This window comes from Ceratotherium simum, chromosome X (assembly GCF_057802395.1).
Source record: "Ceratotherium simum simum isolate JZ-2026a chromosome X, ASM5780239v1, whole genome shotgun sequence".
Lineage (NCBI taxonomy): Eukaryota > Metazoa > Chordata > Mammalia > Perissodactyla > Rhinocerotidae > Ceratotherium > Ceratotherium simum.
The window spans coordinates 114,534,673-114,551,323 of record NC_141940.1 but is presented as its reverse complement, the minus strand read 5'-3'; the positions used below and the strand labels follow the sequence as shown (position 1 = coordinate 114,551,323).

At 37.2% G+C, this 16,651-nt stretch overlaps 1 protein-coding gene across 4 annotated transcripts in view; it reads left to right on the top strand.

Annotated features, from left to right (window-relative positions):
• CDKL5 (cyclin dependent kinase like 5) overlaps positions 1-16,651 on the top strand; it is a 163,474-nt gene that overhangs the window by 122,318 nt on the left and 24,505 nt on the right. For all 4 annotated transcript variants that reach the window (XM_087427669.1, XM_087427671.1, XM_014791134.2 and 1 more), the window contains exons 9-11: positions 1,810-1,999; positions 7,369-7,449; positions 12,116-12,267. In XM_087427669.1, the coding sequence (XP_087283795.1) occupies positions 1,810-1,999; positions 7,369-7,449; positions 12,116-12,267 (423 nt within the window). The remainder of the gene's footprint in view (positions 1-1,809; positions 2,000-7,368; positions 7,450-12,115; positions 12,268-16,651) is intronic.

Below are 16,651 nucleotides of genomic sequence, written 5' to 3'. Positions count from 1 at the left end.
GATTCTTCTGTGTACCTCTTTTTAGATTCACTGTGATGCATAGTCCATTTTCTTTTGGGAGGGATTGGAATTTGAGTTTGGATAAATACTGGACAGTATTTGCCAAAGAAGAAATGAGTATGAAGTAGATCATTCTTAGAACCCCATCTGAGAATTCAAGTATGGTAGAAAGACTTGTTATAATATGGTTTTGTCTATAAGATGGCCCCAAGGAGTTAATTCTGAGAACAACCTTATTGTGAAACTTCAGAGAGTATTTGCTGCCTAATAATAGCTATCAGAAAATGGAAATTATGTTGAGAGATATGTGGGAGCTACCAAAGTAGATGGGGACTCCAACTAATTTGAGCCAAATTGAATATTGCCAATTAAACGGTTGTCAAGTACTAGTTGAAGAACCATATTATTTGTGTAAAAATCCCATTGAAATCAGTTGATATTTGATTAACATTAAAAATTTACATTTTTGTACTTCTCAAGACTGTCCTTGACATTACAAATAGTTCCAGCTGCATAAATTATTCAAATCAGTTGACAGAAGAAAAATAGCTTGTAGTGGGTATGTGGAGATTTTCCATAGGTTTTTCCATCTAGCACTTTTCTCTCTCTCATACTTGGGTGAAAGAAAGATCAGTATCCTTCCCTCCCCAACAAGCTACCAAAAAAATTTAAATGAAGTTTCCTAATATGATCCTTAGGTTTTTGTGGGAAGGAAATGAGATAAATAAAATATTGACTTATTGTTACAATGATTTATTATCCTAGAAACATATTCTGTATTATATTAATAATGCTTTACAGTATTTGTTAAAAGTTTTATATTACTACTATATCATTATGGCATTCTAGAATTTCATCCCATATATTTTTCAAGTATTTTATTTTGGCTTTTCCTTCTCAAAGTTTAGATTATTTGTGTTTGAAACTAAAGAAAATATGGTTTCTTAATCTACGGTATATAATTTGACTTAAGGCTATAGATATTGGGGTATACATAATTTGACTTAAGGCTATAGATATTGGGGTATACATATAAAGCTTTTTGGAGGATACCTAGATTTTTGTGTATAGCCTCCATTTATTAATAACAGTAACATTCCTAAAGCCCTCTGGTAAACTCAGATCCTAGAAGAGAGCTATAAACCCCTAAGTAAATGGAAAAATGGTTAGAGGGAAATAGCTGTCATAAAGCCCCATATACGTAGGGTACAAATAGATTCAGGTAAATAATCCAATAGAGTTTAGCACAATCTTAGCTATTACAAATTGTGACTCTGTGCAGTCAGAGGTTAAATAATATTCAGTGTTCGTTTAAGAAGACACATAAGTCAGTAGTACATTTTAATAGACTGAATTCAAAAATGGATAAGATGTAACTTGTTGACCTGTAGAGAGCTTAAAGGATAATTACCTAGAAAATACATTTCCTGGGAGCATTTCATTCCCCAAGTGAGGTGTTAACTCATCAGATGTTTGTGCTGTATTAGGGTTTTTTAAGCCATTCATGTTCAAAATATGCCTGGATGTGAATAGATTTCAAATCAGTGTATATTAACTAAATTGTTATTAGTTTATTAACTATAATAAACTATTATGGGTTTATTAGCATAGATTTATTCACTTGTGTTCTGAATTTTTACTTGGATATCCATAATTCCTTTTTTTCAACTTCACTTTTGTCCACATGGCACTTTTTAATTCCTTAAATACACAAATGTGTTTTAAATCATGAATCTGTTAAAAATAATTTGGAAATTATTAAAACATGTTTCTTCAGTTGCCAAGATAATCTCTCCCTTTGTTTTTCAGAGCTCCCTATGGAAAGTCCGTAGATATGTGGTCAGTGGGCTGTATTCTTGGGGAGCTTAGTGATGGACAGCCTTTATTTCCTGGAGAAAGTGAAATTGACCAACTTTTTACTATTCAGAAGGTGCTAGGACCACTTCCATCTGAGCAGATGAAACTCTTCTACAGTAATCCTCGCTTCCACGGGCTCCGGGTAAGAGGCTTTGCGAAAACTCAAAATGGAATCAATACAGCAGTATTTAAATAATTGTTCATTGCACAATGGAATGCTAAGCTATCCATCAAATACTATTCCCTTTCCCATTACAATGTTTATAATCCCTGTTATAATATTTTATTTTTGAATCGTATATAGTATTTGTGAATTTTAAAAAGTGATCTGAATTTGAAAATGGGAACTGCTAACGTTTTTCCTAATTTTTAAATTCCAATTTTTCAAAATCTTTTCTAGCATATGCATTATTATATTCTAAACTTTGATTACCTCAGAATGTTTCTTTATCCAAAATATTAAGCATCCCCCAAAAATACAAAAATGTGTGAATGGCTGTTGCTTATTTGACCAAACATATTTGTAGTGATTTGAGGAAGACTGTGAATACTTGCATTCGCAGATTTAAAGGTGCTGTTCTAGCAGGTATTTCTTGTCCATTGACAGTGAAACATCAAATCTTCTTTTCAAACTAATGTATTGTCTTGGGCAGCCTTTCCTAAACTTGCTAACTTTGTACAAAACTTATTTTCTGAGAATATGCTAAAAAGGATCTTCAAGTATAAACCTTCCCCAAATGAGGGACAACCAGCTTGCAGAGGCACCTTATTGGAGTGGCCAGTTATAGGCTGCTTCTCTCTTCCATCTACCCCAAAAGCTACTTTTTGGTTTTCAACTACCCTGTTTGGGCCAACATGCCAATTGGTGGCCATTGTGGGAACTATAAAATAAACTCACCACTTCCTTTCTTTCTCTTAAATGCATAATTCTCCAACCATGTTTTCTTGACATGTGCTAAGCACTTTGGTTATTTCTTTGACTTTCTGGACCTCGGTTCATTTCACTTTGAAGAGCACGCCTCCTCACACATGAGTGCCTAACACACTAACCGCTCCTGCTAGGCTCAGTGAGTCTGGAAGAAATGAATGAACAGAAGTGCAAACAGTTTCTCTTTCATCTTCTTCCTGCTTTCTCTCTCTTCCAAATCATGTGAGTTACCCAGGCAAGTTTCTCTTTTCTCCTTTTACTTTTGCCTTTGTAAGCCAAAAATTAGCTAAATTATGACCATTAATTAGAGTGCAAATGGTTCAGCAGTTATTGAGCATTTGTCATACTAGATGCTGAATATAGGACATTAAATAGGACTTGCCCTCAGTCTAGCAGAAAGAAAAATCAATTCTATTCAGAAATGAAGTTAGTCATAATTAATGAATTCCTGTTTTACTGAGACTATATCCAAACTCCTTCCCATCAGACCTTGCCTGTTTTGGGCTCTCTAGCTCCCTGGCCTCAGCTCATACCTCTCTCCATTCCCCTCTCACTCTAAATTCTCACCACACTTGCCTTCCTTTTTCTTTGACTTCTATAAACATTCCAAGGTTTTTCCAGCTTCATGAATTTGGGACTTGTGGCTTCTTCTCCTGGGAAGGCACTTTCCTTGCGTGGCCCCTTCTCATTTTGTAAATCTCAGCTCCAAGAGTGCCCCCTCTTTCTGCCCTCCCAAGATACTGCCCCCACCTCCTTCTTGGTCTCTCTCATAGCACTCTTCTTTTTCCCATCATAACACTTATCATAGTATGTAATTATTTTGTTTATTTACTTGTTAATTATTAACTGTTGGAAGTCATCTGTTTTCTCAATGTATTTCCAGCATCTAACACAGAGCCCAGCATGTCTAGTTAGGGACTCAATGAATATTTGAATAATCGCTTGAACCAATCTGTGTTGTCAGTACTCAAGCGCAACCATATTTCCCTTCTCTCCATCTCTAATGCTTCTTTCACTCTTATCACCTTTTACCTGAACTATTGACAACTGCTCCCATATTGATCTCTCCAACTTGCTTTCTTCACTTCAGTCTTTTCGCATTGTTTTTAGAATGATAGGCGCAAACTGCACATTTAGTTCAATCTCCTTTGTGTTTAAGAGCCTCTACAGGATTGCTGATTAAGTTTAAACTCCTTAGGGTAGCATTGAAAACCACTTGCTCCTAGCCCTCCAGCCATTTCTCCCACCGTTTCTCACCCCGTGCCCCCTATTCTGCAGCCACATTGAACTTCTTCCCGTTTCCTTGACATGTTGCTTCTACAGTGCTACATGTTTACTTCTACAATTCTCCTAGTACTCACCTTGCTTCCCGGAAAGCTCTTCCTCCTCCCTCCCCCAGGCTCAGGTCAAATGTCCGCCCTCCATGAAGCCCTTCTAGACTCCTCCAGGGGGAATGGGTGACTCCCCCTTCTGTGCTCCTATAGCACTCTGGTCATACCTCTTTTGTAGCACTCATTGCAGTCTCTTTTAAATAGCTGTTTGCAAGTATGTATCCTCACTGGACTAATGAATTTCCTGAAGAAATGAACAACCATGTTCGCCATTACGTTCACAACACACCTAGAATAGTGCCTGTAAGGTTGAATAGTGTTCAATGATTGAATATTTGACCTGGAACATCAAGCTTGGTCTGCTGGCTGCCTTGTTCTTTGCCTGGGTAAAGAGGCTCTAGGCTGGATTTTCTGAAGAGAGTGTAAACAGATCTGCCGTGGTACCTGGCCTTAATAACTTACAAGCTAGCTGAAGAATTAAGACTTTTACACTTGAAATAATTAGAAAACAATACAATTTATAAGAAAGTGTGGTATATAATAAAGTACTGCATTCTTTATTACATTGTACTCTTTTTAATACATCGCCATATATTGAGACCATAAGAGTGTTCTGGAAAGTTAGAAATCATGGTTGGCTGGATTCAAAGAAAGATTTATGGAGGATTTGAAATTTGAAATGAAGATTGAAGAATGAGTAGCATTTGAATTAGATAGGCCACACGAAGGCTATCTTTTCCTCATTTGTCTCTGGTCATGTTTGTTCACAGACGTCCTCACTAAACAGTATTATCTGTAAAATGCTAGACAGCACATGATGATGCTGCTTATAAATATCCTTCAGAGAAATTGCTGTTTCCATGACACTTTAATTTTCAGAAACCTTAATATTTTTACATTTTAGTCTGAAAGTGTTTGTGGTATCTTAACTAAATGAGTTTAACCTTTTTGGAGGTTTAACAACGTCTTTTGAGGGAAATGTCTTCTTTTATCATTTTACTGGAGAATGTCTGTGACAGCTAAGCATATGGGGTGTGTGAACTGCAACTGCCGTGAAACATGGACTCGCCAGTAACCAGTCCACGGTTATTTGCATTTTGATTCGGTTGTGTACAGATTGGAAAATCAACAAGATGTTGCTCTAATGGTATGCATTGCTTTGAAAAAGTAACAATTGCTATCCCAGAGTATAGGGCATAGACTCTGGAGTTAGACTGCTGGGGTTCAAAGCCTGACTCCATATTTACTACACGATTGACCTTGGACAAGTTTCTTGTGCCTCTGTTTCTTCGTGTGTGAAATGATGATAACAGATAGCACCTGATGGGGTTGTTGTGTAGATGAAATGTTATAATATACATAAAATGCCCAGACCAGTGCCTGACGCATAGTGACTGCTGGGTTAAAGAGGCACTGTCATTGTAGTGTATTGGCCAAGTGCTTAAGAAAGAAAGAAAGGAAACAAACAAACAAACTACTGATTGGGATATACTTTAAACTTCTATGCTTGGGTTTTGGTTATTTGTTGAATTATCTCGTAGCAGAATGGTGGCTTTCATTCAAAAGCACACAAATTAACTTTTTTTAAGTTAGGAGTTTGCTTGGTCATTTTTTATCATACTATTTCTAATACCTTTTGACTTTCAGCATTAATTTTTTTATCAATGAAATATTACTTCTGAAAATAAAAGGAGGGGTTATCTGGTAGCATAAGATAGACCTCATAAGGAAAATATTAATTAAAATGTGCCGGTATGGAGTTTGTTTTCACAGCGTGACAGGTGTCTCTCTCTTTGGGCTGATATTTAATGTTCCAACAACATCCAAAGGAACCTCTCTACCTCTCAGGAGACGCAACTGGGTTTAGAAAGAGTGTGCGTTTAGATCACAGACCTGGGTGCAAATACTAGTTCTACTGCTTTTTAATTATGTAACTTACCTTGAACCACTTATTTGAACTTTCTGATCGTCACCTTCCTCATCTCTAAAATAAGACGAGTAATTGCTAAAATGCCTCACATAGCATCACTTCCCTCAGAAATCAGTTTTAGATTATTGCCTGTGTCTGTGTTAAGTTCATGTTATTCCTTCTGCTTTCTCTATCTAGAAGGTGCTGTCCTACTTTTCTGTGTCCTCACATTTTTCTTACCTTTCAAAATCTAGTTCAAATATTATCTATGGATTCCTTCTTCTACAGCTGCAAACCACCTTGGTATCTCCTTTCTCTGAGCTTTGATTAGAATTTGCAGCTGCACCGTTTAGTTCTGATTGCTTTCCCAACCAGACTGCAGATTGCTTCAGTGTGAGGTTTAGATCTTACCCATATTATATGTCTCCTGCCGTACCTAGCACAGTGTGGGGATGATGTCATAATCTCTCCTTAGATACCTCGGTTGAATTTTCCTCCATAGCTAGTCCTCCCATCCACTTATTTAGCATCTTCAGGGATTTCAGTACTTTGAAATGGTGTCACGTTGGTATAAAGGAAATATATATTTAAAGCAACGTAGCCCTCCCATTGAGGGGGAATGCGTGGCACTGGACTCTAATACTTTACCATCTACTTAGATATTGCAAAATGTGAATTGGCAGAGGGAAGGACAGAGCTTCTAAATAAACCTGACCTCTTCCCTTCATTTTATTTAAAAATGTCTTTGTTAATTTAGGAGCCTATTTGCCTTCTGTTCCAACTTACATAAATGAAGGAACTGAAAACAGGTCAATAAAAGAGTATATTAAAAGCAATAATAGAGCGTGTGTCTGAATTCGCTATTTCTACTTCTCTGGCCTTTCAGGTACTGGCCTCTCTCCCTTTTTTTTTTCACTTCTCTAATTTTCAGAAGTAAATATGTTATTGTGAAAAAGGCTTAAGAATTGTCTGTATAAGCAGACATATTCTGTTTAAACTATTATAACTGGATTGTCTATATAGGTAGACAATTCTGTGTAAACTGTACAAATTGAGTTTCAAATTTTTATATTTTGGTTTGTTTTATGTGCTTCAGTATTGTCTGACTAGATTGAATTATCATCTTTCACATGTGAGTTTTCCTGTTATTTAATACCCAGTCCTATTAATCCATACTTCAAATATATAGACACCAAAGGTAATACACATATGGAATAAATTTGACTTGGATTGGCACTAGGGCAATAACTTCTAGTCATCTGCTACCTTCTTCTGCACTCACAGCACATGCACACAAACACCCTTCCCCGTGTGCTAACGCTTCTCTCACGTTGTTCTTGCAGTTTCCAGCTGTTAACCATCCTCAGTCATTGGAGAGAAGATACCTTGGAATTTTAAATAGCGTTTTACTTGACTTAATGAAGGTGGGACAAGTTGATGTTGTCTGTATAAAATGTCTTTTGGGTTGTGGGTTTTCTTGTGTCTACATATGACCATAGCCTGCTTTTATGAATAAAATGTTTTCTTAATAGATGTATAATGGTGAATAATGGGGGACTGTGTCATGTTAAAAGGCATGTAATTTATTTAAAATCGCAGCAGTATCTGGTATTGTAACATTTCATCTAGATAGGACCATGAGATACCTAAATTATGTTCTTAAAATGGACAGAATAATAACAATCTAAATATAAATAATAAGAATGAAATAAAAAAATTTATTCAGCATTTGAGCTGCTCAGGCATAACGTTTTAAAACAAATCTGAAAATGAATGTTGAAAGAAAAGAGATTCTAACATTTTTTATTTAAGGCCTCTCATAAGATTATTTTTATCAGTGAACCTAATTCTGCCCTTTTTCTAACTTGGCCTCTTCTCTCCGAGACAGATGGGCTCTTTCTGGCTCTTCTCACACAGCAGGAGCACTGCTGCTGGCATGCCTGAGCGTTCCTCCTTGTGCTAGTGCCCCCATCCCGGTCTTCCCGCTCTGGACTACTGAAAACATTCTCATCATTTCTCTTCAAGTTTTTCTTTCCCAGTAGATAGTCAGCCCCTTGAGTGAGAACTATTTTTTCATATTTCTCCAGCTTTCATTGTCGCCAGCCAGTGCATAAGCAAGTGCTGGTTGTTTGATAGTAGACCTTCAAAAACCACTTGTTAATGAATCAATTTTATTTTCTGCCCAGTCAACCCGTGAAAATCAGAGAGGTTACACTGTGCACAGAGCCTTTAAAGGTGTACTTAGCACAGTTGGAATTTGCTGAGCAACACTCTCAGAACTTTGCTGTGCTTTAAACTATGTTAATCTGTGTTCCAAGGAACACTGTGTAAATAGGTGTGGGGGCAGAGGTGGGCGAGGGAGGCGTGGCCTTTGGGAAAGGCCACATACCACATAACCTCTTGTAGAGATTCACAATATTCATTAACCTATAACGGCTTTCAGAAATCCCACAGTAAAGAAGCATTTCTGTCACATCCAACACTTCCCAAATTTAAATACTGAATGCTTTTTTTTTTTTTTTAAATAAAACTCTACAGCACTAGTGTTCTTCTGAACACAGATTGAGAGATGCTATTAAAAAAAGAACCCTCAAGGCTCTTTCAGGTTAATTAGGCATAAATTATCTTTTAAATCAGTTGGGTTTTGTCAATATGTTCTTTCACACAATCAATATTTATTTATCAGGGCCTTAATTATGTGGTAACTTTTAAAATGTAAATAGAATAAAGTAGGAGAACTGAATTAAATATAATTTCATGTTTTCTGCTTTCTGTCTTTTTTTAGTTAAAAATAATTGAACTTTGGGGCTGGCCTGGTGGTGTAGTGGTTAAGTTCACACACTCCACTTCAGCAGCCCAGGGTTTGTGGGTTCAGATCTGGGGCACAAACCTACATACCGCTCATCAAGCCATGCTGTGGCAGCATCCCACATACAAAATAGAGGAAGATTGGCACAGATGTTAGCTCATGGACAATCTTCCTCAGCAAAAAAATAATAAATAATTTAATTATTATTTACCAAATGTAAATTATTATCAAATGTAATTACCAAACATCAGTGTGATACCTGGTAAAATCTAGCCGAGATAAAAGTACAAAGGTAACCTGAATCTTTCTGCATTTATACCATTTTGGAAGTTATACAGTCTAATTCCTATTCATTTAATATATTTACCCTTAAATTTCTTTAACATTAAGTGAACGTTTTCATTGAAATGTATATTCATAAGGTATAAAAATTATGTGTACATCTCAGTTAATTTTTATAATGTAAACATATCTATGTAACCCCACCCAAACTGAGATAGAATTATTAACACCCCAGAAGTCTCCTCACGACCCCCTCCCAGGCTCTACACCCCTGCTGGTCCCCACTCCTGGGAACCACGAGTCTGACTTCTATCACCAAAGATTAATATTGCCTTGTTATTATTGTTATATAAATAGAATTATTCCTTTTGTCTTTTAGCTATTTTTGAAAATGAATTTGAAAAATAAATAACACCATTTATCCTGTCATGAAGAAATATATTCTCTATGCCGTTCCCTAAGGCAGATTTGATAATTCTGTCTGTATATAAGTACCTGAAATGGCCATCTCATCTTGCATCTGTTTATACATATCAGCCATTTTAGTAGGGATACAAGTCACCAGAATTAATCAAAGCCCCTAATAACTTAAAGAACACCTACAATAATTATATGGGCTCTGTTTTAGTAAAAAAACAAAACAAAGCAAAACAATAATAATGTTGTTTTTTCCCCCCGTGTACTGAATTTTGAAACTGTTTACTCAGTAAGTTCTATACTTTCCTCATAATGACTTCATCTTTCCAAGTAATTTGAAAATTAACAGCTGTATTCATAAATATAGAAATAGTTCTTTGGGTGTGTGTGCAGTAACATTTTAAGTTAAAATAGCTTGTTAATGCTAGTAGATATTTGGCTTCTGAAAGGTCATATGTACTTCTAATTGAAAATACTACTCAGGGGCCGACTTTCCTTTGTTTTTAACTAGTATTGAAACCATTTTGATGATAACTCTTTTAACTGCCAGTGAGACCAAAAGCATTTTATATACCTCTATAGTTTTTATTTTTTAGTAAGAAGAAAGAATTGGGATGCTTTTAGAGGTGTCTGAGTCAACATGAGTGTAAATGTGCTTGCATGTAAGCAGTGGCTTGGATTACCGGAATCTTTTGATCCAAAGTGAATGTTTCAGTATCTGATAGGATCAGAATTCATATTTTCTGTGGCGCTGGGTTGAAGGTGGTTATCTGAAACTGACTTCTGGCTTATTGGGAGCAAATCTAGGTGTGCTTTTGCTGTTCAACAGTGGATCACAAAGAAATTAACTGTGGGCAAAACCAATGAAAGTGAGCTCGAGATGCATTTGGGAATGCTGGAATTTCACCCTTCTTCCTTTCTCTGAGAGAGAATGCCCATCACTCAAAAAGCAAATTTCAGTGTGATCTATAGAGATGTGTTAGGTTATATAGGTTATATTTCTTTATATATTTGCTTAATTTTTCAATAAAAATCAATTAGTGTTAATAATGAGTCACCTTTTAAAATCTTGTCCAATTACTAATAAGATTAATATTAGAAGAAAACATTTTAGTTGTAAAAAAATCTAATATGTGCAACATAAAAGGAGTAGTACCTTAAAGAATAAAGGACACTTACAAATAAATTAACACAGATACACAAATAGAAAAATAAGAAAAGAAAGAATATAAGCAACCAAAAAACATGATTTACCTCACTAGTAATCAAAGACATGAGTTAAAACAGCTGTGAGATACCATTTTTTAAATAATTTATAAATGCTAAAAAGGATGATAATGCCTATTGTTGATGAGGGTGCCAGGAAACTGGTAGACTCTCAATTGCTGAGAGGAGTATCATTTGGAACAACCGTCCTAAGGGGTAATTTGGCAACACATAGAAAATAATCCTTAAAAGTTTGCATGCCTACCAGTTCCATCTCTAGGAGTTTATCCTATGAAAGGGACCATGGATATACTCAAAGATTTCAGATGTTCATCACAGCATTAATTATAATAGTGAAAAGTGGTAGCCATCTAAATGTCCAACAGTAAGAGACTGGTTTAATAGTATATCCCTACCACAAACTTCTACATAGTCATTTAGAAACATGTTGTAAAGTTATTTGTTACAGCACTGTTCATAATAATAAAAGAAGGGAAACAAATGAAATGTTTATCATTAGGGAATTGCTAAAAACAACCTACGATACATCCATAGAGTTGAAGCTCTTTACTAATATGGAATGATCTCTTACGATCTAATGTCCAGTGAAAAGAAAGCTAAGTGCAGGCCATTGTGTGTATGCTACTGTCTGGGTAAGATAAAAGCAGATGGAGATGTGTACAGAGTATCTATGGAAAGATGTACAAGAAACTGGTAACATGGGCCTCCAGAGAGGGGGACAGGAGAAAGATGAAGAATGTATATTCTTTCATGTGAGTATATACTTACACAAAAATATATTTAAAATGTTTAAATTATGTTGTAAAAAATGTTTTTGATTAGTAAGTGAAAAGTACAGGATACAAAACTCATGTGTATAATAAGAGCCAGATTTTGTAAAAGAAAATATGTATATATGATAATCGCAAAAGGGCTGAGAGGTCATATCCCTAGAGGACAACAATGATAAGATTATGGGTGATTTCGGGCCGGCCCTGTGGCTTAGTGGTTAAGTGCGTGTGCTCCACTGCTGGCGGCCCGGGTTCGGATCCCTGGCGCGCACTGACACACCACTTCTCCGGCCATGCTGAGGCCGCGTCCCATATACAGCACCTAGAAGGATGTGCAGCTATGGCATACAACTATCTACTGGGGCTTTGGGGGAAAAAAATAAATAAGTAAACTTAAAAAAAAAAAAAAAAAGGTTATGGGTGATTTAGATAGTCCTTTAAAAAATTTTTTTTGGACTAAACTGTGTTTGCTGGATATTCTTCCATGACCACACATTTCTTTTATAAGAAAAAGAAATAAGGTTTTTATTACGATTTAAATTTAACTTTGTAATGTTCTTTCCAATCCTAATTTTATTTCCTAAGAATTTACTGAAGTTGGACCCAGCTGACAGATACTTGACAGAACAGTGTTTGAATCACCCTACATTTCAAACCCAGAGACTTTTGGATCGCTCCCCTTCAAGGTCAGCAAAAAGAAAACCTTACCACGTGGAAAGCAGCACTTTGTCTAATAGGTAAATATTCCCTTTTAAGGAAATATAGATGCAGTGTTGGTCTTACAAGTAGGTGGAGGAGGTGGCTGCTTAAATGATACAATTAGAGAAAAGAAGGAAAGCCCTCTTTATTCAAAAATATCTTCCTTATGCTTATTACATGATTCAGAACCACAATTAAAGAGTTGTGTGGGTCTTAAAGACTTTATCTTTAACAAGTATATTATGGAAACCTATGCATTCCTTGGGAAAGGTGGCATGGGTTATCAACTAAGGGGGTTTCTAACCTCATGAGCTAGAAGATTCTGTGTAAATGGGACCCAGTGGGTGATGCTTGGAGGAAGAAGGGTGGGTGAGGGCAAGGGGATTTCTGGAGGGAGAAGAGGAGGCCAAACACAGGTGAGTGGGAAGGCACGTAGGACAATCTTTGCAACCAAACTCAGTCAGTCTGCTCTATAGAAGGGTCTTGTGTTTTTGTTGCTCTTGTCTATTTATCATTGAGTTGAGAAGTTTTTTTTCCCCATAAGAATAAGAATAAGGAAGTAGTAAAGTCAGTTTGGTAGATAGTGATTAAAATTGGTGCTTTTTAAAATATAACTTTTCAACATAATCTTAAAAAAAGAAATCTCTATTTCCTGAGGGAAAAAACTCACAAGGGATTGGACTATGCAATCAGGTTCTCTCTCCAGAACTGATGTTCCGTGATTCTGTTGGCTGCATTTACAGGAGGGCAGTGTGCTTGTCACTGTCTCCTTGTCTTCCTTCCTCTCCCAAGAAGCTGGTCTTGTCATCTGGCATTGCTTAGACTATGGGAGATAGGAGATAGTTTCTCTCATCTACTGTTAAGAAGAGAAATAGAAAACAATAATTCTTAATGTGGACCTTTTTGAATATAAATTTTCTCCCATTTTCCCCCAATTTTCTCTCCTTGTAGAACAATTGTTCTTAATCCATTGGAATTTTGAAAGCTCAAGACCTGGTACTTTTTAGAACTGTGAGCACATCCATAAATTGGCAATAACCATTTATTCTCTATTTTCTCTGCTTAACTGCGATGGTGTAATTGTGTTTTACAGCTCTTTACTTTCTTTAAAATGACTGGTTTTAGTTATTGTTTCCCTCACATCTTATAGACAATTCTTACTTTTCAAGGAGGTCTGGAATCAGATTCAAATTCCCTTTAACCAAGTTTGTGTTCACCTTGTTGTCTGTTTCTATGAGATTTTAGTACACTAAGTCAAGGAATAGTATTCATCGTTTGGTTGCTCCTTTGCATTTAGGAGTTTCACATTATGCCTGTCTTATCTGGGGTCACTCCCAGTTCAGGTGCTTTTCTCTCCCTTCTACCTTGTCACTTGACTCCTCTAGTTTACATTTGCAAAGAGAAAGGATCCCAGTGATATAAAGGTTGGTAGACCGATGATAAATTTTTGATTTGTGCTATAGTGATTAGTGGTATAACCCATATCATGAAAGGGGGCCTGTGTATTCGTCCTCTAGTGACTCACTTGAGAGAGATCCCAGTGGGGATTTGAGGTTCTCCCTGGGAACCCTCTTTAGGGATCTGTCAAGGAGGATGTGTGTAGTGATGAGGATATGGTTTATATGGATCTTTGAGGAGTCCTGCCAAATCCCCTTTTCAAGTAGATGAGAATAGAAATTATAAGTAAATAAAAAGCTCTGGAGGAATTTGTTTTTAGGTCTTGACAATGTACTAACTATATTAAAGAAAAAGTCCTAAATGGTTTCTCTAGGAACGATCTTAGCTCAGTTTACATGCATCTGGAAATGTCCTTTTGTCCACACTTGTCTGTGGTCCGTATTTCCTCTATGGAAACCCTTCTTGTTAGAGACACTACTTCTTTTCTTTTCTTTCTTTTTTTTTTTTTTTGAGGAAGATTGGCCCTGAGCTAAATCTGTTGCCAATCCTCCTCTATTTTATATGTGGGATACCACCACAGCATGGCTTGATGAGTGGTGTATGTCTGCACCCGGGATCTGAACCCACAAACCCCGGGCCACCGAAGCGGAGCATGTGAACTTAACCACTACACCACTGGGCCAGCCCCTAGGGACACTGATTCTTCATAGACCATGGCTCCCTTAGACTTCCCAGCACCATTGTAGAGATGTTCATGGCACCGTATCATGGTGGCTGCCACTTACACACTCCCCTGACTTGTCCCTGAGACACACTCACATACCCTCTCTTCTGTCATCCAGGTTCCTGTCTCTGTAGGAGAAGCAGTGGGCTCTTGCATTACCTAGCCCCTGCCTAAGCCTGCTTCAAACTCTCCTGAGGTTCTGCTCACCTTGGACATGGCGGGATGGTGCTTCAGCCTGCCCTGCACTGCCCTCTCGCCAGTCCTGCTTTGCCAACCTTCTCCATAAAAATGTCGCTTTGCATCTTTGATGTTTGTTTTGAAAAGTTATTTTGCCTAAAGAGATTAACTATCTATCTATCCTGCCAACCATTTAAGAAGGGTTTATATATAAAATCCTCTCAAGTGGTTGGCAGTTTAACACAGATTCTTTACAGTTGTGTGTCAAAGAGATCTATGGAATTTTTCAAGCAGTTTTTTATTGTTGTGCTTTGGCAGAGCTCCAATTTGAAGACAATTTGATGCCCTTTCTACGTAGGAATTAGGTACAAAACTCAATGGCATCAGATTAATATCAATACAGAAACTTTCAGAATAGCAATTTAGGTTCTTTGTACATTTATGTCAACCTAAATCTTTAACAAATGTTTCTACCTTAACTTTATAGACTCCCTTTTCACGTTAGAAATTGTGTCTTACATTGCTATGAACATGTTCTTTCTAACATGTAGGTTTGTGCTTCACATTGAGAGCAGTGTTTCCAAGAGTTTCAAAAGCTCGAGCAGCTGTCTTCACTCTTCTCCTTTTCTGGTCCTCTTGGGAGCTTCAGACGTTTCACAATATCTGCATGTGTTATCTCTGCTATTACTCTCTCTAAGCCTGAAGGAGAGAAAGTGTTGGCAATAGGGTTCTGAGAGCCCAGGCGAGCCAGGCAGGAGGAGCCACCCCGTGGAAGCTGTGATCTGGAGGGACACAGTTCCCATCTAAGCCCGGGTGCTGATGCTGGGAAGGAGCAGGGAAGACAGGCGCCAGCTTCTTGCACTGCTAAGCCCCACTGGGAGTTAGGCGGTAAGGGAGCCTGGGTGCAGCAGTCTGCAGTGTTGGGCTCCTGAGGCCCAGGATGGGGCAAGAGAGGAGTGGAAAATGGATTGGGGGTTGGGCAAATGGAGAATAACCAGCACATTTAGATCTATTTATGGGTGAGACTGTTCGTCTATCATCGTTTGGGTTTTTGAAAAGTTGCTGAGATGTTTTAATTACCGAGAATAAGTTGACAAACGACTCTGATGGTTTAAAACCTGATGCCTTTAGGGTACGACGACTGTCCTTTATTGATCTGGGGAGACTCTGTTGACATCATTTAACAGAAAGTGCAACTTTCCTTTCTTTATCATTTCTCTCTAGGTCTGGGATCTGCCATTTAGTTAGCTCATATTTAAATGACCATATTTAATGCTGCAATTCTTGTGCCCCAACTGGGAGAGCTTAGTGAGTGCATTTAGGAGATGATGCCTTCCACATTGTTATAGGCTTGCTTGATATCAGATACTTTTTAACCCTGGAAGGTAGGACGAGAGGAAAAGGGCCCTGACCCTTGATGCCTGAGCAAGTGTGGATTCTCACAGGGAAAATGGGAAGGCATAGTTTCACAGATTACCATTCTACAGAAAACAAAATGTGACTTTTCTTCCAATTAGTGTGTGATGGGAACAAAACTCTCCCAAATCAAACCATCTTAGCAATAGAAATATTTGCAGCAAAATTTTATGAATGCATAGTAAAAAGGGAATTGTGTAAATTATTTTTCATTTGAAAACATTCTCAGCTATCTCAAACTACAATTTGGTCCTTTAAATAGTTACAATAGAACAAACTGACTTGGCTGTGATGTCATTTTCAGCTTTCAAATAGAGGACAAGGTTTTCCTCTGGATTTATATTTTGTATTTTAAACCAAGTAGGAAATGAAGCTTTAAATCCTAAAGAAGGCCCCAGATGCTTTGGAATAATGACATGTGAAATGAAGAAGAGAATAAATTGTGTCTTTTGGAAAGAAATTAACTCTTTAGATCCCTCTGATCCAGTTAGAGACATGTTCCTGTTTAGTGTACATGAAGGTGTCTGAGTACAAGTACTCCAAATAGTGCCACTTCTCTAAAACATAAACATTGATCACCATGTTTTCCCGACAAACCTCACCAGGCAATTTACATTTCTTTTTAGAGTACCATTTTCTTTTATTGAGTACATTGCTAGAATTCTCATTGTTTGATGATACAGGCTAAAGACAAAAGAGACGCTGGT